Source organism: Mauremys reevesii, linkage group 21 (genome assembly GCF_016161935.1).
Source record: "Mauremys reevesii isolate NIE-2019 linkage group 21, ASM1616193v1, whole genome shotgun sequence".
NCBI lineage: Eukaryota > Metazoa > Chordata > Testudines > Geoemydidae > Mauremys > Mauremys reevesii.
Genome location: NC_052643.1, coordinates 16,988,779 through 17,015,022, shown reverse-complemented (window position 1 = coordinate 17,015,022; position 26,244 = coordinate 16,988,779). Strand labels below are relative to the sequence as shown.

Sequence of the window (26,244 nt, the reverse complement as noted above, 5' to 3'; positions counted from 1 at the left end):
ACATGCTGGCTCATCTACAGAGGCCACCAAAGGGCCGTCAGATGATAGTGATTTTGATCACTACGCCCTCTCTCTCTCTTTCACTCTGTCTCCAGGCATGCCTGCCTATCTATCTGTCACTGGTCATGCACAGGGATGCACTCGTACCTGCTCAGCTGCCATCTGACGGCCTAGGTTAAACTGAAGACCCTGACGTCAATTGCTCTTGCTTTGCGTTTGAATACCCATCAACCGCTCAAGGACGGAGCCTCGCACGGGGTAATCGGTCACCCTCCAGGTGTCAGACTGTCCTGCTGTACACCCAGACTGTATTCCCTCGGCTGGGTGCATAGCAAAGGCTTCTGTGTGCCTATTTCACTCAGCGGGGGGCAGATCTGTGTCTCTGGAAATAAAAAGCAGGCTGGCTCGGAAGCAGTGAGGAATGCTAGCCTGGAAATGGCCCAAGAGAACACGGGCTCAGCAGGAAAATGACAAGTTAGTGAAAACGCAAATAGGACACGTTCAGCTGTTGGTAACATACTAGCCCAGCCAAACTCAAGTTATTCCTAACTGGCTTCACCTGACTCCTTTTAAGGGGGCTCAGAAGCTGGTCAGATCTCCCAGAGTTGCACCTTAGTGTATCATCCCCGTGAGGTGTTGTAGGCTTTACAAATGGAAAAGACCCTTTAGGGCTCCTAGCCCATCTCTGCCGCACAGTATTGTCCCCTATTGCACTTACTGTACGTATACGGGCAGGTAAACACTTCGCCTCCATTTTGCAGATGCCCAAACTCAGCACTTTGGGGCAGGGCCCATCTTTTTGTTTCGTGTCTGTACAGCGCCGGGCTGGTAAGCTCTTTGGGGACTGTAGTTTTGGCCTGCGTCTGTACAGCACCGAGGAGAGAGAGGACCTGGTCCACGACTGACGCTCCTAGGCGCTACTGCAATACAAATAATAAATGATAATCACCAGGGAGGTTTGACTAAGGACACAAAAGCCAGGAATGGGACGCAGGAGGCCTGGCGCACAGGCTTGGGCACCTGCCAGGAAGTGCTGTAAGTAATGTGAGCAGCGCCGCTCTTTCTATTGTTGTCTTTGATATTTACAAAATGTATTGACTCATAAAAATCTATCCGCATTTTTTTGCAGAACAGTCAATCTAAGCTGTTAAGTCAGAGCTGCTCTTGTCATGGGGCACCGGGCTACAGCTCTCGGTTTAGGCAATGAGACGCCGCAGCCCTTGAGGAAGGTCTTTTAGCTTAGGAAGTAGAAGCTCATGCTTTTAGACCTGCAGGTCCTGAGTCTGATCCCCGCAGCCGATGTTTATCTGTCTTCGGTACTTGTATGGTCTCTGTAGTATCTGAACTCCTCACAATCTTTGCTGTATTTGTCCTCACAAGAGCCCGATGAGGCAGGGCAGTGCTGTTGTCCCCATTGTCCAGAGGGGAATCTGGGGCACTGGGAGGCTAAGTGACTTGCCCAAGGGCCACACAGGAAGTCAGTGGCGGAGAAGAGAATTGACTCTGGGTTGCCAGTTAGTGCCCTAACCACTGAACAGTCCTTTATGAGGCCGGGGCATTGCATTATGGTTGCTGTTCAAAGAAACGCTTTCTAAATACCCCTTAATTTTCACTCTCCCGTTCCTCTCCGGACAGCTGGGTGCTGTTCAGACTGACAGTTTGGAAAGCGTGGCGGGCTGGCTTAATCCACTGCTAGCAATGAATGTTTTATCTTATTCGCCATTAGACGCCGGCTGGAACGAATCGAGGCTCAGGCTGGTGTCAGTGCTGCTAGTCTGAGCATCTGCTTTTAAACCATCCCTTGAGAGGTTGCACCTGTTTTATCTGAAGAGAACTTGACACTGAAGGTAAAGAATAACGAGCAAAACCGCTGAATTAGCTGCGGTGTCACCTGCAGGGCTGAGGCGAGGGGAGACTGCAAGAATCAGGGATTGTCTGTGGAGAGAGGACTAGCCTGGCCCACGAGCTACAGCCCTAAGCAAGGGGAGTCGCATAAACAGCACCACTTCCGGATCGGCCCCTGCAGGCGCTGGGCTTCCATCACTCTGTCAAGGTACAATGGCTCCTCTGCTCGCCTCTTGTTCTGGGCACGTTACTGCAGCCTTTGAAACAACCTTCCCCCACCGCTCCTTTGGGATTGGGGGATGGAGCCCTGTAGTCGAATGTGGCTGGTTCGTACATCTGGGAAGCCCTAATAACCACATTTGATCCTGCATCCCCTTTGCCAAAGCATGGTCTAGTAAGAGCCTCTGCAACTGCTCACAAGAGACCTGCCTCTCGAAAACCATCCAACAAAGAGAAGAAGCAGCTGAGAAACCAGCTCTGTGCTCTTGGTAAACGATAACATCCTTCCCTCCACATGCACAATTAACTCCACAGCAAAGCCATTCACTGAAGACCCTGCAGACGACTAGCTCAGCTTTGTAACTTTCCCAGGCACTTGTGCAGATCACTGCACAGTAATTAGATATTGACATATCTCCTCCCACACCTCTGCATGCCTTCAAGCTCATTAAAAGCAATTCTATAGCGTGGCTCCCCAGGGAGCTGGCTGGCAGTGGCTTGTGAAAGAGAGGGAGGTTTTCTGTAGCACAAACAATCTCACCAACATCTGGGCTTCTAGACAGATAACGAGATCCTCTACCATGGCTCTTGCCAAAAGGAACTGAAAGATGGACCAATGGCATGATCTGGCATAGCAAGTCCAATGGATTTCCCAGCAACCTGCCCTGGTCGGAGCGGGATCAAGCAGAGGGATCCACACCCAAGTGATCCGCTCCACCAATATGGGCATTGCTGGGATGTGTTCAAAAATAGTTATTTATATTGTCACCACAGAAAGTGCGGTGGCTCAAAAGATTCACAGCTCAATGGAGTTACACCTGATTTACACCCGTGTCCTAAAGCAGAACCAGGCTCAGCATTTTCCTAAGAAGCCCTGGAAGCTTTTTTCTTTTTAAGGACTCCTTAGTGATCTAATGCAATCTGATCAGCTGTAAACAGTTGCAGTAGGGCGTGGTGGGCCTCCTTGTATGTGTGCGTCCCAGCATCCCCCCGGGCACAGGAAAAGGAGCTACTTTAACCCCGCCCCTGGAAGGCTGGGTATGAAATCTGCTCCCTGTCATGGGCTCAGAACTTCCCCACATCCTGAATCCAGCTCCAGAGCTAAATTTCCCACCCAGAGCCCTTCTCTACCGAAAGAGCCGGGAGCTTGGAGCCGCAGAGTTCACCCGACAACAGTCTCGATAGTGCAGCACAGATCTGTGCAAGCTGGAAATGGCTAGTGAAGATGCATTAGCTAGGTCAGTTTGCTCTACACCCAGACAGTCAGATCCCCATCAGGCCCCGGGCCCAGTTTCCAAAATACTCTCACCCAAAATGTATCCAGCACAAAACGTCTCCGATGAACCCTCAGTTCCACAAGAGGGCCAGTGCTGTCACCATGGCACGATCGTAATATGATTTCTGAAACAGAGCTGCTGCAAGCAGATGAGCCGGAGGCTTCCTGGGTGCAGTATATGTTATGGTCTACTTAGCAGTTAACAATCGCATCCATCACAGGATGTGAGGGGGCCTTTGAATCATTCGCTGTCTTCAGCACCAACAACTGAAATGAGCAGTGAGAAAAAATCATCCTCTCTTCTAAATAATCCACTTACTGCCTTAATGGCAGCAGAGTGGGAGCCAGACAGTCATTCGCGGTAACATCCTAAGTCCCCCATCGGAATCGGGGCAGGATTGTGTTAGGAGCTGTACAAACACAGTGGGAATAACCGAGGCCTTTTCCTGGCTGCACAGGGTGGAAGAGTGTTACATGCATTTGGCCCTGTAATTACAACATTTTATGGTCTTGTGATCCAGGCACTCGACTAGGAGATCGGGGCTCCATGCTTAGCTCTGCGTGGCCTTGGGCAAGTCACTTATCTCTCCGCACCTCTGTCCCCCATCTGTAAAAGGGGGATAATGATCCTTCCTTTGGCTGACTGGTCTATTTAGGATGCAAGTTCTTTGGGGCGGGGCCTGTCCCACTATGTGGATGTACAGCACCTAGCACAGTGGGGCCCTGACTTTCATTAATACAAATAATGAAGAGTACCACAGACCACACGTAAGTGGTGAGAATGCAAAGCCTGCACTTTGCATGGGTGTGGCTCAAACCCTGCCTCTCTCTAGCAGCCCTCCCTTTGGGATAACCCAGCTGTTGCAACTTAGCTGCTGTCTGTGGGAGTTGCTGGTCCCTGGAACTCTCCACTCAGGAGCCTGGGGGCGCAGAAACCTTTCAGAGCCCCGTGGCAGGGCGCTTCTCTTTCTGAGAGTGGCTCTCGCCTGGCACGGATTTCAAGCACGGAGCCATTCAAAGGGAGCCTCCCAGGAACACAAGGTGCTTTCCTGTAAGAATCACGCCCATGACAAGTCCTCAGAACCACCAATTATATAATGAGGAGCAAGGAGCGTCAATGGCGTGCTGCTGCTGGGGAGACAGCGCTGGTTTCTAGACCCTGATATTCCTTCGTCTGGGCTGGGCAGACACGGATTGATCTGAACAACGTTCACACACGTGAGCACCAAAAAGATGCTAGGAAGTCAAGACAGAAGGCTACACGCTTCTCTGCTCCCACAGCTCAGCTGTGTTAGGCAAAACCCATTTCTGAGCCCACGCACATGACAGCCTGGTTTCCCCTTTCTCCCCTGTGCAAATCAAACTGTTATTCCCCATTCCCTCCAGTGGTCCTCTCCCCAAAGGTCCTGCAGCCACTTCTCAGGCTTCCAGCTGGCTGATAAGACTTTCTGGCCAGCACCTCCCAGCAAACTCTGGCTGCTCTCTCCAATCCTAATATGTGACACTCATCACCATGGCAGCTGGACATGCCATAGGGGCTCAGAGTACCAACGAAAAGACAAAGCGAATTTGAGAGGATCAAAGATTTGTCATCAGAATATTTATTTCCAACAGAAAAAGGCTTTTTTTGCCAGCATGGAAATTTCCATGCAAAACATTTGTTTTTATTGAAAAATGTTTGAGTTTATATGAAAGGCTGGAAATCACCCCAGGAATTTAGACATTTTTCCTGAAGGAAAAATAATCATTTCCTGGCGAACTTTAGTCTGTATCTTAGAAACCACTTTTATTGTTTAAGCAGTGTATGCAATGGTTGATCTCACACAAGGGTATGCTCAGTCCAGTGCAAAGTGGTTCGAAGGAATGAGCATCGAGCTGCATGGCTGAGTTCCCTGCTATGCCACTGATTAGCAGTTCACCTTTGTCCAGACATGCAATGGGTGTTTGCCTCAGTTTCCCCATCTGTTCAGTGGGGATGTTTCCTTACTCCCAGGGTGCTGAGAGCATGTATGCAAAGTGCTATATAAGTGCTAACGATCATTGGGAGAGACTTAATCTCCATTTCTTTACATGGGTTTGATCACGAGTCAAGCAAAAAACCCCTCCATTCATTGCAGTTCTTGTTGCCTTAAAAAAGAGTTACTGTTTGCAGTGCCTGCTGAGATCCCTGTCAAGGAGGTGCAATGATTATCGTCTGTTACAGTATCATAGTCTTCTATCTGCAAAGAAACTGTGGCTGGAGAGTTGAGAACAGAGCAAAAGACCATCCTGACCTGGGAAGGTGGGGAGAGTGTGGTACCCAGGGGCTGTGTGCTAAGTGGCTGGCGTGGAGAAACAAGCTGCAAAGGATTGGCTAGCAGAGGAAGGAAATCTGATAAAGCCGCTCGAGAGCCAGCGCTGTGAACAGTGCAGAATTGCACAGCTCCAGAGCCAGCTCAGAAGGGAAGACGCTGCTCCTGTCTGGTGCCTGTGAATGCAGACAGCTGTGTGCACCGAAACCACACACGCTGCTCCAGTCAGCGTGTGTCTCTTTGCTTTCAGCACCGCACAGCGCGGGCAGGGTTTCCAACCGGACGAGGGAGAAGCAGCTCCCGTTTGTTCTTTTAACCAGGCACGCCAATTGGAAGAAAGTTGGGTAATTACTTGGGTCTGGGATACTGGCCACAAATAGATGATTCAAAGCCAGGGAACAGTCTCTGAAAGGGCCTGAGCCCGATACTCTTAGCCAGCAGGACATGCTGATAGCTGTAAGAGGATGCTAAAAGTAGGCGATCTCCGGAGCTGTGCAGCGTATCAAGGCTAGGACAGAAACTATTGGCAACTCCTTGGGACCGTATTCCCATAAGGAAGAGCCCCAGAAGACAGAGAGAGCGTGCAAGAGAAAATAAGGAAACACTGGATTCAAAAGCAAAGCGATAGCCTGTAGCTGCTTCAGGACCAAACTTGCAGCAGGTGCAGCTCTGGTCTCAGACTAGAGAGGCAGTGCTGGGGAATATACTGCAGGGCATGACCCTGCCCTGGCCGGGCTGGGGTGCAGCAGGTGGCCAAGTAGGGCCAGTCCCTCTCTAGGGTCCTCGATGCTGTCTGGCTAGCCCTCCTCTGCTGCCTTCTGGCTGAGGAAGGAAAGCCCCAGAGCTCCACACTCAGGTTCGTGGCCAACGGCAAAGGCAGGAAAAAAGAACAAGGGATAAAGAAACTCCTCTGAGAATGTCCGACCAGGAGATCGAGGACTTTGAAGTGGACAATCTGTCTGACACGTCCCGGATGATTCCCAGCCTCCCTCCTTACGACATGGACGACCAGCTTCTTCCCCTGGAGCCCAGGAGCACCTGCTGCTGCTGGGCGTGGACCCTGCTGATCGTCGCCACGAACTCACTGGTCTTCCTCGGGAACTTGCTGCTGGTGGCCGCCATCTTTGCCGTGGTGCTGCTGCCGACGATCGTGGTGGTGTACTTCGGCTTCCAGTGCCACTCCCGGGTAAGTGAGCGTGGCCCGGCCCCCGGGTGGGCCTTGGCACCCCCACCCAGGACGGGGCCCTGGCTTCCCTGGGATTCTTGCCTGAGCTCCTTTGAGGAAAGCGGGCAGGGACAGTGGCTTTAAAAACCAGGCTGGGATGTCTGAGCTTTAGCTGCATTTTCAAAAGACGTGGGTGGGGAGGGGAGAGAGAGGGAGTGTGTGTGTCTGAGTCAGTGGGGGTGAGGGACAAATGGACAGACAGACAGAATGTGCTCTGGGGCGTGACACTTCTGCACACCAGCCATTGCCACTGCAAGTCCCCCAGGAGAACTGACTTTAGCAACAGGTCCCCTGTAGGGCCTGATCCAAAGGCCACCCACATCACTGGGAGTCTGTCCTTTGACTTCGCTGGGTGTTGGATTGGGTCCTTATTCGAACCCTTGCCAGGTGCTTCTGGCCTTCTCCTCTGAGCAGAGACCACTAAGGTGGGATTCACAGGTGGGAGCAATGGGGTTGGTAAGAACCTAAGGACCAAAAAAAGCTGGAGACCAACTTTCTAGAATAACCAGACCTGCCCAGACAGAGTCCTGGCTTGAGCCGGCTGGATTTTAAGTCCATTCCTGAGGTAGAAACAACAGATTTTTTCCCCACTAGTAAAATATTTCCTAGGAGAAAACAAAACAGTTGTACTGTTGGGCCAGGCCACTCTGAGCCTGGCATCAGGGGTGGGATTAGATAAACCCCGTGCACTGGGGCAAGCAAACATCCCCTTTCCTGCGTGCAGAGAGTTTAGATCCAGCCTCCCCGGCTTGAGATTTCAAGTTTCCTCTACACCGCTACCTCGACAAAGAAATCTCACCTTTAGCTCTGTCCCTCCCCAGCTGCAGGATTTTGTTCCCTGGACAGTGGGCTGACGAGCTGGCCGTACTGATTCATAAAGAGATTTTACAGCAAAGCACTCCCCACTCAGGCTCAGCTCCCAGAGAAGATAATGGGAGTTTGGGGCACACAGCTGATGCAGGGGTGGACCTTTGGGGTTTACATTGCCCTGCAGTCTGTTGTGCATTCAGGGGGGTCCCCTCCTCTGCTGGATGCATGGGGGGGTGACTCCCATTCACAGGGCATGATAGAGGAGCATAGTGCACCAGACGTCTATACCTCCTTTGATCTCAGGCTCTCCAAGCCCTTGACAGACATCCCGTGCACCCACCTTCCAGGGCAGGCAGCACCCAGCTCTTATCTTCATCCCAGAGCGGTGGAGGCTCAGGCACAGCGAAGTTACACGTGTCGCCCAGTGAGCCAGCGAAGAGCCGAGATGCGATTGTAGCGCCTCGAGCCTCTGTGGCTTTTCCCCTTGTGTCGTCATTGGCGCTGGCGCAAAGGGGTCTGAAGGGCAGCGTTTTACACCCAGTGTGCACTGGTGTAGAAGGGCCAGGCCAAGGGGCATGCATGACGCTCGTCACCATTTATCCAGCGTGCATAATCGTTGCTTCTTTCGGTGCTGATTTCTTCTCTGACATGGAGCTGTAACAGAGGGCGTGTGTGCAGTTTGCATGCTGAGGCAGTCCTGGGCACGCATACATGGCACATGTCCTGTGAATTCCTTTGCCTGGCCTCAGTGAAAGGGTTAAAGCAGTTCTCTGGGATGCTCTCTCCTATCAGGGCTCAGTAGATAACTGGTACCTCAGCTAATGGGACTTCCCCCTCAGTGCCACAGGAGGTCTCACCCCTGTCTCAGTGCTTGGGCTCCTACCCAGCTCTGGCCCTCGGTGCAGGACTAGACGGCTGTTAGTCTTTGGATGAGATGTTAACACGGAGGCCCCTTCGGGGCTGGAAAGGGGGAAGTGAACGATCCCCTCTCTGTGGCATTTTAAGAGAGGTTTGCAATAGCCCCGGTGAACCAGACACAGGCCTTTCCCTAGAGCTGTGTGAAGCTTCCCATCTCTGAGCGGTGGAGTCGAGGCCGGATGTGTTTGCAAACTTCAGCCCCTGCTTGGGGAATGAGAATGCGGCTGGACTGAGGTTTGTTCACCCAGAGAAGAAGCTGGCAAGCAGCCCATCCCCCATGGCACGCCTTCATTCCCACCCCAACAACAGCATCCCCCTCCTCCTGGACGGACAATGGCAGGTTGGAAGTTGAGCTCTTGCTGCGCACATGACAGGACAGCTACATCTGCTGCACTTCCTATCTCATCTCATCTCACCTAGACACACAGATCTACAGCAAACCAATCCTATTCCACAAGAAGTTCTTTTTACCCAGCCTAGTCCTGTTTTTTATTGGAAAACTCCAACTCACCTACCTAGAGCAGACTACATCGATGTGCCCCCTGTGAAATACATTGGAGACCAGAACTCCAGATCTGAAATTCTGAAGGAGTTCAGCTTCAGATGTAAATCCAGGGCCAGATTCAAAGCTTGGGTCTGTCTTGTCTTTAAATGTGTGGGGGTTTTATAAAGTGAGAAGAAATTGGTTCAGCTTCCAATCTGTCTCGTACATTTTATGTGTGTCAGCAGTACTTGGGCAGGTCTGGAGGAAAGGCAGGTTTCGGTATTGCTGATTTCTCTGAGGGCCCAAATCTGACGTGAATGCTGGCAGGAGTGCTCTGGATTCGTTCTGACACTCCCTGGTATGCTCGGGAGCTGTAGCTCTGTCAGGCGTCATTTTTTATTCCTGTTTTAATTAACAAGCAGCTGTGACACAGATCAAGTAAACACACTGCCTGGGTCGACAGAGAATTCTGTGCAGCTTCAGTTACTCACTGCAGTTTGCATTTTAATGTCACAATATTTCTCTGCAACTCCCCTGCAGCAGCCTTGCTGCCTCTACACTACAGAGGCAGCAAGAGCAGACGGCTCACAGTTCTCCCCTGTGATTTGCAGCTTCCCCCCATGGACTTTAATTTGTTTTGTTAATTTCATTTTAACTAAGCCCTCTTCCTGCAAGTGTCATTCTCTGTGATCTACCTAATGATAAGAACAAGATCTAATAAAAGATACACACACACACACACTCCCCCCTCCTGCAGATCCGGGCCAGCTTCCCAGACGCACGGGATCCAGTTTTTGATTTATTCTCATTGAAAAACTCATTTTGTTTCCATTTAGTATTCTGTCTCTGTGCGTGTTGGTTTCACTTGGATGCTCTGCTCTGAGTTATTGGGGGGATTTTTAAAGAATGTTTATGGATTTTCATTTCTCGTCATTTTCCTCTATTTTGCTCCGGCATCATTTGTCCGATGTGGGGATATGATATGAACATCTCTGTCCTTGTGCCATCACAAATTTGTTTTCCTGTCTGGGTGAAAGGAGACAAAAGAATATCTTGGCAAATATAAACTAAGGCCCAAATTTTCAAAGGTATTTAGGAAGCTAATTCCTGTTAAAATCAATGGCACTTAGGCACCCAAGTACATTTGAGGATCTGGGGCTAAAGTCCTGATCCCGCTTTGAGAAGTGGCGGGGTGCAGTCTGGAGTCCATGCAGAGCTCCCCTGATATGAATGGGGTACCACGTGGGCAGAGGGGTTCAAAAATGCCAATCTCAATGCAGGATCAGGGCTGTGTGTGGCTTACATTGTCAAAAGTCACTCGTGATTCTGGGTGTCTCCGTTCTTGGGGAGCCCATCTTAAAACACCTGAAAAGAAGCTAGACTTCAGTCAGGGCTCAGCACCCGTCCTCTGAGAAGGTTTCCATCCAAATACTGATCCAGCCTGATGACTAAAGTAAACCTCAGCTCAGAGGACAAAATCTAATGATACTGCAAGGCTAATGGAAGCCAGGCTGCATCACACTGCAGCGTGGAAGGGATTAGAGTCGCAATAGCTGATAAAGGGTCAGAACCTACCAAACGCTGCTCTGGTTTTTGCTCCTAGCCTGAACTCCACAATTCCTCAGATGCTGAAAGACAGCAATAAACGTAATAACGATTCAAGATACACAAACAAGCTGAAGTCATTTGTGTGACCAGTGTCCCTGGATACGTCCACTGCGGAAAACTGCAACCTCCAGTGTTTTCTCTCTCTATGACCCTGACCCAACACACTCTGAAATCAATGGCAAGACTCTCATTTGACTTCGGTAGTGCTGGATTAGGGGCTAAGTTATTAAATATATTGTAGTTCATAAAGAGCCTTATCTGGCTCCCAAAGACAAAGTCTTTCCATTTATTTGACCAGTAATTGTATCAATCTGTATAATGTGCTCACTTCAGGATCCAGTCTCGGGGGGCGGATTCTGCATGTATGCACTACCTAATATAGTGCTTATTGCCATGACTAATCTATTGAAACCACCTGGGAATACTGTGTTTGCAAGCCTGGGCTGTAATTACCAATCAGTCACTGTTAGAAACAAGCTGTGTAGGAACCCATTTCTTCTCTCTCTCTCTCTCAATATTAGGGATGGATCCAGAACTGCTTACTCAGGGAAAACATCCATTGACTCCACTGTGAGTTTTCCCTGCAGGACTGGGCCCTTAGGTATTGTCAATTTCAAGTATCTCCCAGCTGTCGTTTGCCTCCCTGCCCAACAGATCCTATGCTAAGAGCACCCGCCTCAGCCTGATTTACTCAGCTCATTGCACTGAAAAATATTGAAAATAAGTTTTTTTCCCTTTTAATAACATAAACTGCATCTCCTACTTGATCTGCTGCCTCCCATTGCATCCCATCTCGGTCCAGTTTCACAAAGCACCTGGCCGGGGAGCAGGCCATGAGAAATTATCCAGTCTGTGCAGCAGGGTGACTTTATAGGAGGCCTTAAATAACAAGAAAGAATTAGAAGCTCTTGTTATAAAATAAAAAGACACCCCTGGGCCAGCTATCTGGTGTAAATCAGTACGGTTTTATAGACCTCAGTGGAGGATGCAGATTAACACCAGCCGAGACTCGGCCCAAGACTTACCTGCACTGAGCTTGGGAGTTTACCTTATCACCTATTATCCTCAGACGCACCTCTACGAAATGCCCAGTGTGGTCAGAAACATCTGCTAGCCAGAAGCAAGGGCTGGATGGGGTTAGTGCTGGTAAAATCCAGGCAATCTCAACGTGGAAATAAATCACCTTCAAAAGATTAAACTTGCCCTTAATTACAATACGGCATTGAGTTAAATCCCTGCTGCTCTGTGCCCAAAAAGCCTGTGCCTGGTTCGCCTCCCGTTTACACCAGCGTAACTCCATTGAAATGACCAGAGTTACTCCTGATTTACACCAAGGCTAGTGAGAGGGGAGTTTCCTGCCCGCTTCTCTCTGGTCTAACCATTGTGCTTAGGCCTCTGCTACACATAGTCCCCCCCCCCTTAGCATACAGCGGGCGGGAGGACACAAGGTGATGCGCTTCTCTCCGGGCTCTGGACATTTGCTTTGCACCTTCCTATTACTTAGCCCGCAGCAAAGAGTTGGGAGTGAAGGGATATTTCACCCTAGAAAGATAGAAGCCGGCTGTGAATGTTAAGAATCTGTTCCGACACCATTTAATAGTGTGAGTGTACGTAGAACTGCACAGGTGTAAGAAATAGCAGAGCAATCAGGAGAGAGAAAGAGAAAGAAAAGATGAAGTAACTAAAATTCTAGAGAGACGGTTTGAACTGACATTAACCCTGTACTGACATGGGGGAGAGTTAACATGGAAACGAGAGGCTAATACATAGGAATAAGAAGAGATAAAAAGTTATCAATACGTTTGTGTAACAAAGGGAGGTCGAAGCTGTACTGTCCGGTGCTGGAAGTGACTGTGATAGGATCATCCTGATGAGCTTCCCACTTGCAGGTAATTGGTCCCTACTTGCTGAGACTATTGCCTTTGTAGAGATTTGTTGATCTCATCTAGTGAGTAAGTGAATCTTAATCCAGCACAAAGGACTCTCAATCCGTTGCTCTGAACACAAAGGTTCAGGACCCCTGATGCAGACTGACAGGGCCTGAAAGAGAGGAGCTACCTTCGGCCCTGGGGAAGCCACTGCTGTTCCTAACGGGAGCCGTTGGTCAGGAACACTCATGGCCACCGGTTGGTTGAGAATCTCTTGCCGAAATAATAACCCCTCCCACCTGCAAGAATCAATGCTATTGTGCAGTAAGGATACGCTCACCGCCAGTGGAAGCTGATGTGGGTAAAGGAGCTAAAGTTTTGGCAGTAAATACATCTAACACAGGGGTATCCACCTGTGGTCCGTGGACCCCTGGGGTCCGCAGACTGTGTCTAAGGGGTCTGCAAAAGGTTGCCGTTACTATAGAACAATGGTTTTCAACCTGGGGTTTGCAAATGAGAAAAGGTTGAGAACCACTGATCTAACAGATCTCCGCCACCACCCGAGGGTCAACCCTGGCTAGGGGTCGGCACTACCATGTTGCACGATGGACACTTGACAAAATTACTGTCCTTAGTGATGGACATGGGGGGAGGTGTCAACAGGGTCGCCCGGGGGGGGTGCAATTTGCCCCAGGCCCTGCAGGGCCCCCCATGAGAATATCGTATTCTATAGTATTGCAACTTTTTTTTATGGAAGGGGCCCCCGAAATTACTTTGCCCCAGGCCCCCCTGAATCCTCTGGGTGGCCCTGCGGGTCAATGTCATTCAGTCATTCAATTTTGTGAAAAATTACCACGGACCCTAACATTTTTACCACGCCGCGTGCGGACACGTTGCTGACCCCTGACCCTGGCCAGCTACCATAGGGTAAAAGGTGTTAAACGGTGTCTGTGCTAGGCGCAAAGCCTGGTTTAATTCAGAGGGGTTAGTGAACAGGATTGTAAATAATGCCTTTCCCCTGAGTCTAGACAAAGGCTCAGGGTTTTGCACATTACAGTGCTAAATGTAGGATGTCAGGTAGCCAGTCAGCCGGCCTTCCCTCCTTACTGTATGGGCCTGGGAATCAGAGCGCCTGGTTCTCTTCTCGGCTCTGCCACTGCGTGATCTTGGGCAAGTCACATAATTTCATCCTACCTTATCTTCCCTATTTGGTCAGGTACCTCACTGGCATGCCGTGAAGATTAGCTAAGGTCTGTATAATGTGCCTGACCTCCTGGAGGACGGGGGCGGGCGGGGAAGGGCTGAGGCCGTTGTTGGTGCTTAGCAAAGCAAGAAAAGTGGACTTTGTGGTTCGGGCACTGGAATGGGACTCAAGAGATTGGGGGGTTCCCAGCTCTGCTACAGGCTCCCGGTGTGACCCCAGGCCAGTCACTCAATCCACAAAGCACGCCCATAAAACAAGGGTAAAAGTACTTCCTCTCTCCCCTCCTTGTCTATTCAGACCAGCTCTTTGGGGCGGGGACTGCCTCTTACCAGGTGTGTGTCCAGCACCTAGCACAGGACGGCCCTGAGCTTGGCTGGAGCTTCCAGGTTGTAATAATAGTATGTGTCCCATATCACATGCTGTCCTTAAAGCCCCACGAGGATCCCCTGTGGGCACTGAAACAGTGGAAGTCCCGCCCCTGAATCCACCATCCCAGGTTTTCCCCAAGTCCCAGGGTATGCTGGGACAGGATGCCTTCGGCAGTGTTCAGTGAGTGCCTCGCAGACATCCAGCCCAGAGCAGATGTATGTTCAGCGAAGCAGCTAGTTCGTCACACAGAGCCTTAGTGCATTCATTCGACGCTCTTCGAGCAGCGAGCGCACTGTTGACTGCAGACATTTATCACCGCACCGGAGGGACGATAAAGCCTCACGGTGTATTATGCAGCTAATGCACCAACGGCAAGGCCTGAAAGTGGCCGGCTCCCCCTGCCTCGTGCAGTCCCTGAGATGGTTTTGCTCTTTCAGAAGCTGACATGTGCGGGGTTCTGGGTGTTTTAGCTCCGTCACGTTTACAGCCCTGGAACGTTATGACAAAGAGGCGAGCGTCCGGAGATCTTGCTAGCTCATGAACAGAGAGGCCTTTGTCGCGGTAAACCCCGGTTAGACATCGCTGCTGCTAACAGACATAAAACGAATAGCCAGCTCTGGCACAAGACAGCCAGACATGCCATTGAATTGTCCAGCTGCTCCCCAATCTCTCACCTGTCTCCGTACCCCTCCTGCTAGAACGCTTCATCCTGCAGGAGACAAGCCGTGCCTAAGGGATTGACGGTATGTCTGGGGCTGGGGAGGCAATCCAGCCCTAGGTTTAGTGAGCTCTGGAGTGAGCAGTCTCAGATTCACGAGCCTTCACGGCTGCTCCGTTGTATGAAAAATACATCCCCGAGGGCCGCTCTGCAGTACCCTGCCCCGCACCGAATAGCCCCTGGGTGTGTGAGTTTCCATCGGGAATACCTGTGGAGCAAGGCGTTACTAGCTGTGCGTAAACCTACCACAATCTGGCCCCAAACGGGCTGAATGGCCAAACCCATAGAGCTTTCCCCGAAGCCTCTGCCACCGGAGACATGAGTTACAAACTGATTTCCTACCACTCCCTGCCTGGGATTGTTCCTTCTGCCACTCAGTAGCTCCTTAGGGGAGGCAAATTGCTAAACTGGGCATCCAAGAGTAGCGCTACCTAGTAACGAAATGAACAAATCACCCAGGCTTTGTCAGAACGAGTCTCTGCAGAGCAGCGATTGCGATCGGATGCATCATATTTTCTTTGGTGCAGTGTGCATTTGCCTTGTAAACACGGAGGCGTCTGACGAGCAACATTGATTTTCCTGCAGAGAGATGGAAGTTGATCCTTATCCCCCTGACCTTACTTCTCTTTGGTGACTTTGTAAAGAAAGAGAATCTTATTTGCCTAGATGTTGGTCCCCATTAGAGATGGGCCAGTGGGTTCAAATCAGATAAAAACTCTGACCTGCCCTGAACCATTGTCCCTTTCTAGAATCAAGCCTTTTCTGGAGGCTCTGAAAAGGTTGCTCTTCTTTCACTTCTGCATGCCCTGGCACTGCCCAGATCCAGATAAATCTGGAAGAGACTGGCTGCCTTCCCAAATTATTTTCACACTTATCAAAGCAGAAGTAGTCATCATCAAGTCACCCAGCCTGCCAATCACCAGCAAGCCTGTTCTCCTGAGGTTTGCAAGCACTCCTGCTAGGCAGGCTGGGAGCCTTTATGGATATGGCAGCCCTGAACATGGATGAAATCTGACTGAAAACTCCATCCATCAGATCCATCACCCCTCTCACACCAACCTCACCACTGACTTGCAGCTTTGCAAAGAGAATGGAGAATGAATGCACTCAGCATCATCAGCATTCAATATGTCTCAGAAACTTCTGCAGTCATAACTGTCACAGTCCACATGTCCTCTTCCCCTCTCCCTAACTCCACTCCTCCATCCTCCCATGGCTCTCTCTCTCTCCCACCCTTCAGTGTCCCCGGCCCTCCCTTGCCCCCCCCCCCCCTCTGAAACAGAATGAATCTGCTATTGTCTCTCTGACAGTGACGCGCTGAGAGGCTGAGAGAACTCAGTTCACAGAGAGAGATGGGATCTCTTGGTGACCCAGTCCATCCCACTGCCAGTGCAGTGCAGAGCCCCTCAGAGCCCCCTGCCCTGCCCAAGGATGCCAATGCCACTTTTTTATGACTTCTTAGCCAGTGTGTGTGTGTGGTGTTTACTTTTGTTGCTGGTTTGGTATATCCTATGGGGGATTAGCCACCAGTCTTGGGGCCGGTATCTGCCCTGTTTCTCAGCAGTTCATCCTGAATTCGGCATCCTGAGTTGTGACCCACGGAGGCCTGCTTATACCTTGGGCATCCCAGTCCTTGTATTACCACCGAAAACACTGGGTTTAAAGGTGAGTGGTTCTTTACAACCAGTCTCATCAAATAAAGGGTTCTTCTGATCCCAAAGGACCAGCCCCACACCCAAGTCAATATATAACTCAGATCTTACCCCAAAAATCACGCTTTTGCCAATCCTTTAGTATCTAAAATCTAAAGGTTTATTCATAGAAAGAAAGAAAGAAAGATGAGAGTTAAAATTGGTTAAAGGAATCAAATACATGCAGTAATTGCAAAGTTCTTGGTCCAGGCTTGTAGCAGTGATGGAATTAGCTGCAGGTCTGATAAGTCTCTGGTTGTTTCCAGATCACTGGAAGGTCCCCCATCGATTGGTTAGAATGCTCCCATGAGTATAAGTTCATAGTCCAGAGACTTGGGAAGGATAGAGGCTGGAGCAGGATAGAGGCAAAATGGAGGAGTTTCCAGGGCCTTTTATCTTTTCCCCCATTGTTCTTACTGTGGAAAATTACAGCAACAAGATGGAGTCTGGAGTCCCACGGGCAAGTCCCATGTCCATGCATTTCACCTAGTCACGGCAGGAAATTTCATTAAGTGTAGATGGACGTTTCCCATGGTCCATTGTCAGTTAAATGTCCTCTCGATGGGCCACACAATTTGCATAGTCCCTCCAAGATGTGCTGGCTAGCTACCTGTGGGCTGGATCCCAGGAGCAAACATCTGAAACCCAAGTATAGAGCCAATACTTATACTTCAGATACCAAAGTGATCCATGCATAGAGCTGGCATAATCATAACCAGCAAATCATAACCTTTTCATAGGCACCTCACTTGACAACCTTTGTACAAGATTTGCTGCAAATGCATATCAGGGGTTGCAACAATGATCTATATGGTCATATTTTAAACAGAGAACGTCACATTTGCCTCTTCAAAGGCCTGGCACATCAGGCATGCCAGGTACCCGTGACTTCTTGCAGGCAGCGTGGGTCCTACACGGCGGAGTCTATTGACATCAGACACAGACTGGAGAGTCTCTGTGGAGATAGCCCGGATGGGGATCTGTCCCTGCCCCCTCAGGAGGTTTCATTGGCAAACATTCCTTCGCACTGACATTTTCCTAATGCAGGTGGCTGCGGATGCTCCCAGGCTCTGTTTACCATGAACAATCCAAACACGGTGCGAGCTCCCAAGTCAGTTACAGCCCCTAATTACCTGTCATGCTTTCCAAATACCAGTAACGTCTCCCACGCTGCGTCTTGACAGCCTCTTGCATCGACTCGCGCATTTTGCTGGGCTAATCAAGCCCCGTGACTGCTAGCTTGGGGATTTGGATCCGGTCAGGAGAGGTGGAGCGAGAGGTGGATGAAGTGATTTGCAGCATGTTTACTGCATCCAGCCAGTTCCCCGACGCCTGAGCTGAGATCCTGCCTCGCGGCACAGGGCCCCTGCACTGACAGCCCATTAAACCTCCCGTTACATGTCCAATCACACTGGTGAGCTTCCAGTTGATGGTTCCCTCTAGGCCTGACCTGCCTCCCCTCTGCTCCTTTGTTGCCTAGTCATTACCCACAGGTTCTGCTCTCCACGCTGAACCCTTAGTGTTTAAAAACAGAAACCATTTGGAGAAGGCATTTTTTCACGTTAGCTGCGGCCCGTGGGGACGATCCATCTCCCAGCTGATGTCGGGTCCCCTCCACTTGCCAGCCGATCCCGAAAGCATCTCGCTTTGCCTGCAAAGTGCCTTGGCGTGTTTGTCTCAGGGAATTCCTTGTGGGGAAAAGCGTTCCCAGATGTCACGCTCCAGCCCATTCGCCGCTGGCTGTTTTCATATTAAATTATCACAGTAGAACCCAGGGGCCACCGTCTTGTACCAGGACCCCTTTGTGGTAGTGCTGTGCACTCACAGAACAAAAAAGTCCGTGCACCAGTTGTTCTTCTCTTACCCCGTTTGCTAAGGGCAGAGGCTATTTGTGTTCAAACAAGGGCTTCCCCCCATCTCAGCCAATATGCTCCCTTGTTCCCAGCCATCTGGCTTCCTTCACTTCATTCCACTTCATTCCACAGCCACATGGCTGAACGTGTCGGGGGAATGACTCAGATTCCGCTCCCACATACTCTGGACCACTCAAGTCAATAGATTGTTTGTGGTGGTGTTGTAGTCGTGTTGGTGCCAGGACATTAGAGAGACAAGGTGGGTGAGGTAAGATCTTACCTCCAGCCCTGAAGAAGAGCGCTGTGGAAGCTTGAAAGCTTGTCTCTTTCTCCAACAGAAGTGGGTCCAATGAAAGATATGACCTCACCCATCTTGTCTCTCTAAGGTCAATAGAGTTACCCTGAATTCTCATTGGTGTAACGAAGCAAAATTCAGCCCTTTATTCCAAGCACTAACATCTTCCATAAGAGCCCAGGGAACACTGGCTGCTCATACTTCTGTCGGCCCAAACATTGTCTAACCTCCAGTTTGCTCCCCTGCGAAAGTCCATCTTTAAGGAACATGCTTTAAGGCACAGAGCTGGAATGGCTTTGGAGAGCTATCAAGAATCAAGCTAGGCGGCTGAGCTGTGGTGGCTGCTCTAAAGGTGAAATGATTAACTGCGCTTCGGTGGTGCCTTTCACGCAGTGATCGTGACGAGCTCACGACATCTGAGCTCACACACTTTGTACATTGGGGTGTCACCACGGACGTCGGAGTCACTCCTGATTTGCACTGGATTTCATTCCAAGATCCAGCATTGCCAATCAATTCAACAAAGCTGGAAACAGAACTTGCTCCTTAGAGGACCCACGGAATGGCTGTGTGACCTGGGGCAAGTCACTAACCACCTCCGTGCCTCAGTTTTCCCATCAGTACAAAGGGAATAATACATAATCAGATTCAGTTATATTACAGGGATGTGGTGGTGCTTAAGTCATGCTTGTGAAATGCTTTGAAAGCAGAGGAGCTGTAGGAGTGCAAAGAATTAATATTTTTATTTGCAGAATCATTATGAGTGGGACAGAACCTGCTTTTCTTAGTAAGTCCTTACTCAGGGAAGATTTCTTTGAGAATGAAAGGGTCCGGCCTTTTGTATATTCATAAATACAGGCTGTTTTGTCCTAAGACTGAGAAGCTAGAAGAAGCCGTGAACCAGCCTCTGTGAAACCTCACTTCAAAGGGAGTTTCTCTTGTAGCCATTACGGCAGGATCTATTTCTGAAAGCAGATGAAGTCCCTGCTCTGTATTGGTTCCTCTCCTGCTAATAGACAAAATGTTGGATGAATAACACTCCTCTGACGTTTTGACCTCAATTATAAAAAGAAAAGAACAGAATTCGATGTGAAATTCAGCCGGGTTGAAATGCAAAACAGTTTTCTGCGACTGCTGCAGGCATCGGAAAACGGGCTTCATGTTCCTACACAGGGTAATTTTGTAACAGATGGCAAAGTAGGAACTGCCACCCCAGATCAGACTCGTGGTCCATTTGGTCCACTGTCCTGTCTCCAACAGCCACCAGTACCAGCCCAAACCCTTTCCCCATGGCCTCAGCCCCTTTCCCGGGTTCAGACAAGGATCCTTTTCCTGGGATCCACTCCCCACATCCATTCTATGGCTGGGCAAACCTGGGGTGATGGCTGCCCGCCCACCCTGTCCAGAACTGAATCCAACTGCACCTAGAAGATGGTTCTGAGATGCTAAGCCAACCTTGCAATCTTTCATTCCAACTGTTGCTGCTGCCTCTGCATTGTGGACTTCTGGCCCTGCCAGGAACCCAGATACTCTGAGGTTGCCCAGGAATGGGGAGCTGCTGCCTAGACTTGCTGCCCCCCTCTTTCCTCCTGCATCCTGTGTGGGGTTATTGCTGCTGGTGGTGTGTGCCTGTGTCTTCCCCCACCCACCCAGTCTGTGTCCCCACTTCCCAGCAGTTCCATGTGACCAAGACAGTCTCGTTCCCCCCGTGGCCCTTCAGCAGGGAGTGGGGGGGCAGGGGAGGGGGCATAGGGGGTCTGTCCCGCTGTTCCTAAGTGCCCGCAATTCCCGCAGCCGGAGCAGGCCATTAGCTATTACAGAGCATCTCCTTTGTCAGTCAGACTCATGTGGAAGTGTAACCTGCCTGTGATCACAGCCAAGGCCTGAGCTGGGACCGTCACAGTCCACAGGTGGCAGCTGCTCTACCTGGGACCCCGGGAGCCCCCACCCACTTCTGGCTTTCTCCAGAGTAGCCCTACTAAGCTGAAAGGCTGAAATTCACCCAGAGAAAGGCCTATCCCCCCCTCCAAACAGGGCTTAGGTGGGACTCGAACGTTGCACAGACCCTCCGCTGCATGGGGATGAATTCCAGCCCGGGGGGCTGCTGTTATCATGAAAAGGTGAGTCGTACATTCCCGCCAGCACTTTGTTACGACCACTGCGTCAGGGAGAGGCAGAGGTGAGGCCGTTAAGGAGAGAAAACGTTAGACGTTAAGACGTTATATTCACATGTGTGTTGATTTGTTTAAATTCCAGTCCCAAGGAGGCCATTAGGATTTTTTTCTTTAACTCAGCGGATGGCTTCTGAACATGATGTGTCAGCCCCGCTCCCCAGGACAAACAGCTTCAGCGATGAATAACCATCAGCCCCTAGAGCTCAAGCGGGGCCGTTAATATTGGGTGCCCGGCTGTCGCCTGATTTCTGCCCTCAATTCCGCTTTAAGTCAATCAGAGCTGGGGATGCTCAGCCCCTCTGCAAATGGAGCCCGTGGGAACCAATGGGTCATTCCAGCCTGCAGTGTATGTGGCGGGGTCAGACGCTACATGTTGGCTCCCCTGAGCCAGAGGTCCGGTACCATCCCCGTGGCTTGCAAGTGAAAGGTGTGCGCTCTCCCCAAAGAGCAAGTCCCCCAGATTGGAAGCCTGTGGTGTGCGTGCTACTGAACAAGCCCAAACCTTTCCATGGCCCAGGTTTTCCCTTTAGGAAAGCAGCAGGAGACATCATTAGCCCACCAAGGCCCTGGTCTCAGGGCCCTAGCTGAAAGGGGGCCACGGGCCACTGGGTTAGACGAACATCCCCTGCCAGGGAGAAATCAGTCCTTGGTTTCTCACAGGGCCGTGCTCTGGTCACAAGCGAGGTGTGGTGTCTGCTCTAGAGAGGAGATAATTAAGTGCACTTCGGTGGTGCCTTTCATGCAGTGATCTCACAGAGCTCACCACAACTGAGCTCGCACACTTTGCACCTTGGGATGTCTCCACTGATGTCAGAGTCACTCCTGATTTGCACTGATGCGAGCGCAAAGCCAAGCCCAATGTACACTGCAGCCTCTGTGGGGGAGATAGGTGTCTTTAACCCCTTCTTTGCAGAAGGGGAAACCGAGAGCTTGTCTACATGGGGAACCTATTGAGAAATAAGCCAGGGTGTGAATTTAAATTGCGATAGCTATTCTGGGCTATACCCCTGTGTCACCGAGCCCTAAGGTACAGAGGGATGAAGAAGACTCACCCAAGGTCCCCCAGCGAGTCAATGGCATGGGTAAGAATACAACCTAGGGGTCCTGAATAGACCACCTTGCCTCTCTGGAATGGCAATGTTGGGAATAGAATCTGAATTCGCCCGCTTTAGATCTTTCGTGGCATATTTGTCCATCAAGAGATGGATTCAATTGTTCTCCAGATATGGCTATTGTGGGCCTGGTTCTCTGATATCCTGCCCCTTGTGTTCTTATGTAACATGAGTGCAGCAAAGGATGTGAAGTGCTGCCAAAGCAGGACCACAGAGTTTTGCATGCACTTGACCCTGGTGCAAACGAGTGCACAGCGGGTAGGGTGATTCAGAATTGGGCCCTGCGTGCACGAGATAGAATCGATATATATTTGGAACTGAGCCCTTTTTTATGTAATGCAACACTCCAGCCTTCTTTAAAGTGTTGCTAAATGATCCCAGGTGGTTTTAGCTCTTTGAGGTGCCTTAATAAGAGCCAGATTGATGGCAATGACTTTAAAGCAGCTCTTCCCAGCAATTTGTGGTGATTAGGGGATTGTCTCTAAAACTTCACTGGAAGTTTAAAGACCTCTCTGTGAATTTGTTCTGAGTTAACAGAGGATGATGGGCAGATTTCCACTGATGGCTCTCGAGGGGTTGGAGAATACAGCCTCTCCAACTAAACCACAAAGCAATTTTCTATGGCTTATCGCTCTTGCCTTTAATAGCCAAGAAAGGATATTTACCATGTGCCACAGTCTTTTAATGAATTTGCATCTGAACCAGCTAAATGAAACCAATGACACAAGAATCACTTTCTTAATGTGGCTTCAATCTGTGTTCAAACGTAAGCGCCCAAAGGCAGAGGTTATCTGTAGAGATATCTCAGGAGGAGACCGACATATGTACAGAGTTGCGATATAGCAGGCCAGGACTGGTGTTTGGATGTTGTAGAATCTCCATCACAGGAGATTTTTAAGAGCAGGTTATACAAACACCTGTCAGGGATGGTCTAGATCAGTGGTTCTCAAAGCCGGTCCACCGCTTGTGCAGGGAAAGCCCCTGATGGCCTGGGTCGGTTTGTTTACCTGCCGCGTCCGCAGGTTCGGCCGATCGCAGCTCCCACTGGCCGCGGTTCGCCACTCCAGGCCAATGGAGGCTGCGGGAAGTGATGCGGGCCGAGGGATGTGCTGGCCGCTGCTCCCTGCAGCCCCCATTGGCCTGGGACGGCGAACCGCAGCCACTAGGAGCTGCGATCGGCCGAACCTGCGGACGCGGCAGGTAAACAAACCGGCCTGGCCTGCCAGGGGCTTTCCCTGAACAAGTGGCGAACCAGCTTTGAGAACCTCTAGTCTAGATAATCCTTAATCCTGCCTTGAGTACAGGGGACTGGACTAGATGACCTCTCGAGGTCCCTTCCAGTTCTACGATTCTATAAACCATGCAGGCATCTGCTTCAGTGTTCCATGTTCTTTGGAGCTCCAAAGCAACCACTTTGAGGCCCTCTGCACACATCTGCCAACTCCCATGCTAGTTTGAGCTGATCTACCTTCTGGTGGTAGGACCACTATAATCACAGTAGTGCCTCTATCACACAGATTGAAGAGAGAGAGAGAGAGAGAGAAAGGAAGGAAGGAGGAAGTTCTGAATCTTTGCCTGGTGGTAGGGCAGAAAGAGGACATGCGATGAGAAGGAAAAGCCATGTGCTGGAGAAGAACGCTCTTGTGAGTTACACATTAATAATCACCAATTATTGTTGATCCCACTCTGGAATCAGAGGCAAAGCCCCCAGGGTTTGAAATAATGAGAGAGGAGCATCTTCCCCGATTGCTGTCTCAGTGGGAGATAATAAAAGTACAACATGCTGAATTCATTAAAAGATTTTTTGCTCCTTTGTTTCCGAATTATATGTTTAAAATGATCTCTCTATCTCAGAGGCGTCTTTCGGGAATTCGTTATTACTGATTGTTTGGTTCTAGCTTTGCCTGCATATGCAAAGACTTGTAAGTCGCAAAGCCAGCTACAACCAAACATGTTTTCAGCCGCTTTCCTTAAATTCAGGCAGTAACCACAGCTGTAAAGTCTTTACAGGGGAAGAGCCGAGCTCATGAAAGACTTGTCTGATGCCATTTATTCAGTGCTAATATCTGGGCTCTCGTTTATTTCCTCACAAGCCTCTGGCTGGTCCACCAGAGAAGATAAAACTATACAGTGTGTGGACATTGTCTAATTAAATGATAGCAGGAGTCCTTTAGAAACACTTATACTGTCCACAACAATGTAAACAAAGAACACTTTTTAACAAGATGAATAGTAATCCAGGGACTGAACAGTGGAGACAGCTGTAATGAAATGCCACTCACCTACTACAAATGGCTGGTTAGGAAAGCAAGCGTCAAATGCAACACATAAAACAGCATTTTGTGCTGGCGGTTCACTTGAATAGTTTAGCAGAGAAAAACATTAGGACAGTCTTTAGATCTGAGTAATAAGGATGTGTTTAGTAGATAAATGGAGCTGCAGTTAGCTAGCTATATCTATTTGAAAATAACTGTCCCAAAGAGGTCAGAGATGAAGATAGAACTGTCCGTCTGTTGTGTGTCTTGATTGGCACACGCTGAAGTGGTAACTGTGTCTGGAGAGCTTAACAAAAACCAGACAAGCCTGAAGCAAACCCTGGCTCCACTTCAACTGGAAGACCACAAAGACCGCACCCACCCGGTTCAGATTCAGATTTCAAATCCCTCTGTTCAGTTCCTGGATTTTGGTGCTGTCCATTACAGAGTTATATTGTATCCAGTTCCAAATCTGGAGTTTGGAACCCAGCTTCTGGCTTGGGGCCATCTCTTAAAAGAGCTGTAATATTGCACTTCCAGTAAAATTGCTAGATGGATGTGAGTCTAGAGCTCTAGTAACGGCATTGTAGTTCTGCAGCTGTTTCTACAGGGCTGAAGCTCACTGGGAAGTCTCCTTTTAACAGTGGGTAACCGTTTGAGGGTTAGTTGGAACCTCAGGAGATGTTTGCTTGTCCTTGCAATGGTGGGAGTCTCATAACCAGCCATGCCATGTGCCATGCCTGTCCAGCGTGAGATCCAGGAAGAGAGCGCTTGATGCCACTGACTATTTTAGGAACAAACTTGCCAACACGGGAGTAAAAAGAAGCAGGCGACAAACACATAAGGAGGAAAACAATGGAAGTGGAAACAGCGAAGGAAGGCGAGCGCAGCGTATCACGGTGACAGGGACTCCTCCCTCTTCCCCAAGCCCAGAAGGGAGAACACACAGCAGGCATGCCCGTTACCCCAGAGCTGAGCCTCAGGAGTGCATGAAGGAGCTGGGATGCTCTCTGCAGCTTTGCAATCCATTTCAGAGCATCCTGTTTAAATAGCCTCTTACAGAGACAGGCCACAATAGCTCCCTATGGCACCTGTGCAGCCCAGTTACCATGGTACCTCACAACCTTCTCCCTAGCCAAGGAGGGAGGGAAGGACAGAGAGAATATGTGACTTGCTCAGTGGCCCATAGGTAGTCCGTGGCCAAGCAACAAATTGCCCTAGCCACTGGGCTATCCTTCCGGGGACCATGGCAGCCATTCTGTGAAGGGTGTTGTCTATTGTGTGACTATCACCCCAGCCCAAGGCCCCGGCATCACGTTGGGCCCACTCATTGTCCGCAAAGGGATTTTGAACCTCTCATCGAGCAGGTTGCAAAAAAATTGCTCTTTGCAGCAATAGCTGCCGCTTGTCCTTGAATATTCTGGGTTAGGGGAAATTTCTGTCGGCCCTTAACTAGACAACAACCCCCCCCCCCCATACTTAAATAGCAAGGAGGAAAAACCTGGTGGCTAAGAGCGCTGGACCATGGCTCATGAGACCTGGCTCTGCCTCTGAGCTACTGGGTGACTCCAGCCAAGTCAGTTCCTCTCCCATCCTTTGTCTTGTCTATTTAGCTATAAGCTCTCCGGACCAGGGCTAAACGGGGCAGGGGCAAGTGGGGAAATTGGCCCTGGGCCCTGCAGGGGCCCCGCGAGCCCTGGCCTGGCGGCGGTCCGGGTCTTTGGCGGCATTTCAGCAGTGGGGTCCCTTCAGTGCTGCTGAAGACATGAAGCGACTTAAAGGGCCCCCGCCGCCGAAATGCCGCCGAAGACCCAGACCACCGCCAGGTGAGTACAAGCACCGCAGCTCCCCCACTTTTCCCCAGGCCCCCTGAATCCACTAGACAGTCCTGCTCCGGGCAGGGCCCGTATCTCATTATGGGTATGTACAGAGCCTAGCGCATTGGGCTTCGCTCTTGCTTGAGTCCTGAACATGCTACTGTAATACAAATAATAATAGGAGCTTTGGTTGATTAACAAGCACAGAATTT

At 50.2% G+C, this 26,244-nt stretch overlaps 1 protein-coding gene across 5 annotated transcripts in view; it reads left to right on the top strand.

Annotated features, from left to right (window-relative positions):
* The window catches only part of TMEM88B (transmembrane protein 88B), a 75,159-nt gene that overhangs the window by 34,425 nt on the left and 14,490 nt on the right, over positions 1-26,244 (top strand). Inside the window, exon 3 of one of the 5 annotated variants that reach the window (XM_039509355.1) lies at positions 23,478-23,603. The exons of 3 other annotated variants lie outside the window; for them this stretch is intronic. In XM_039509355.1, coding sequence (XP_039365289.1) covers positions 23,478-23,603 — 126 coding nt within the window. Of the gene's footprint in view, positions 1-6,517; positions 6,818-23,477; positions 23,604-26,244 lie in introns of those variants that run through there. One more of the 5 variants, XM_039509354.1, reaches the window with a different exon arrangement.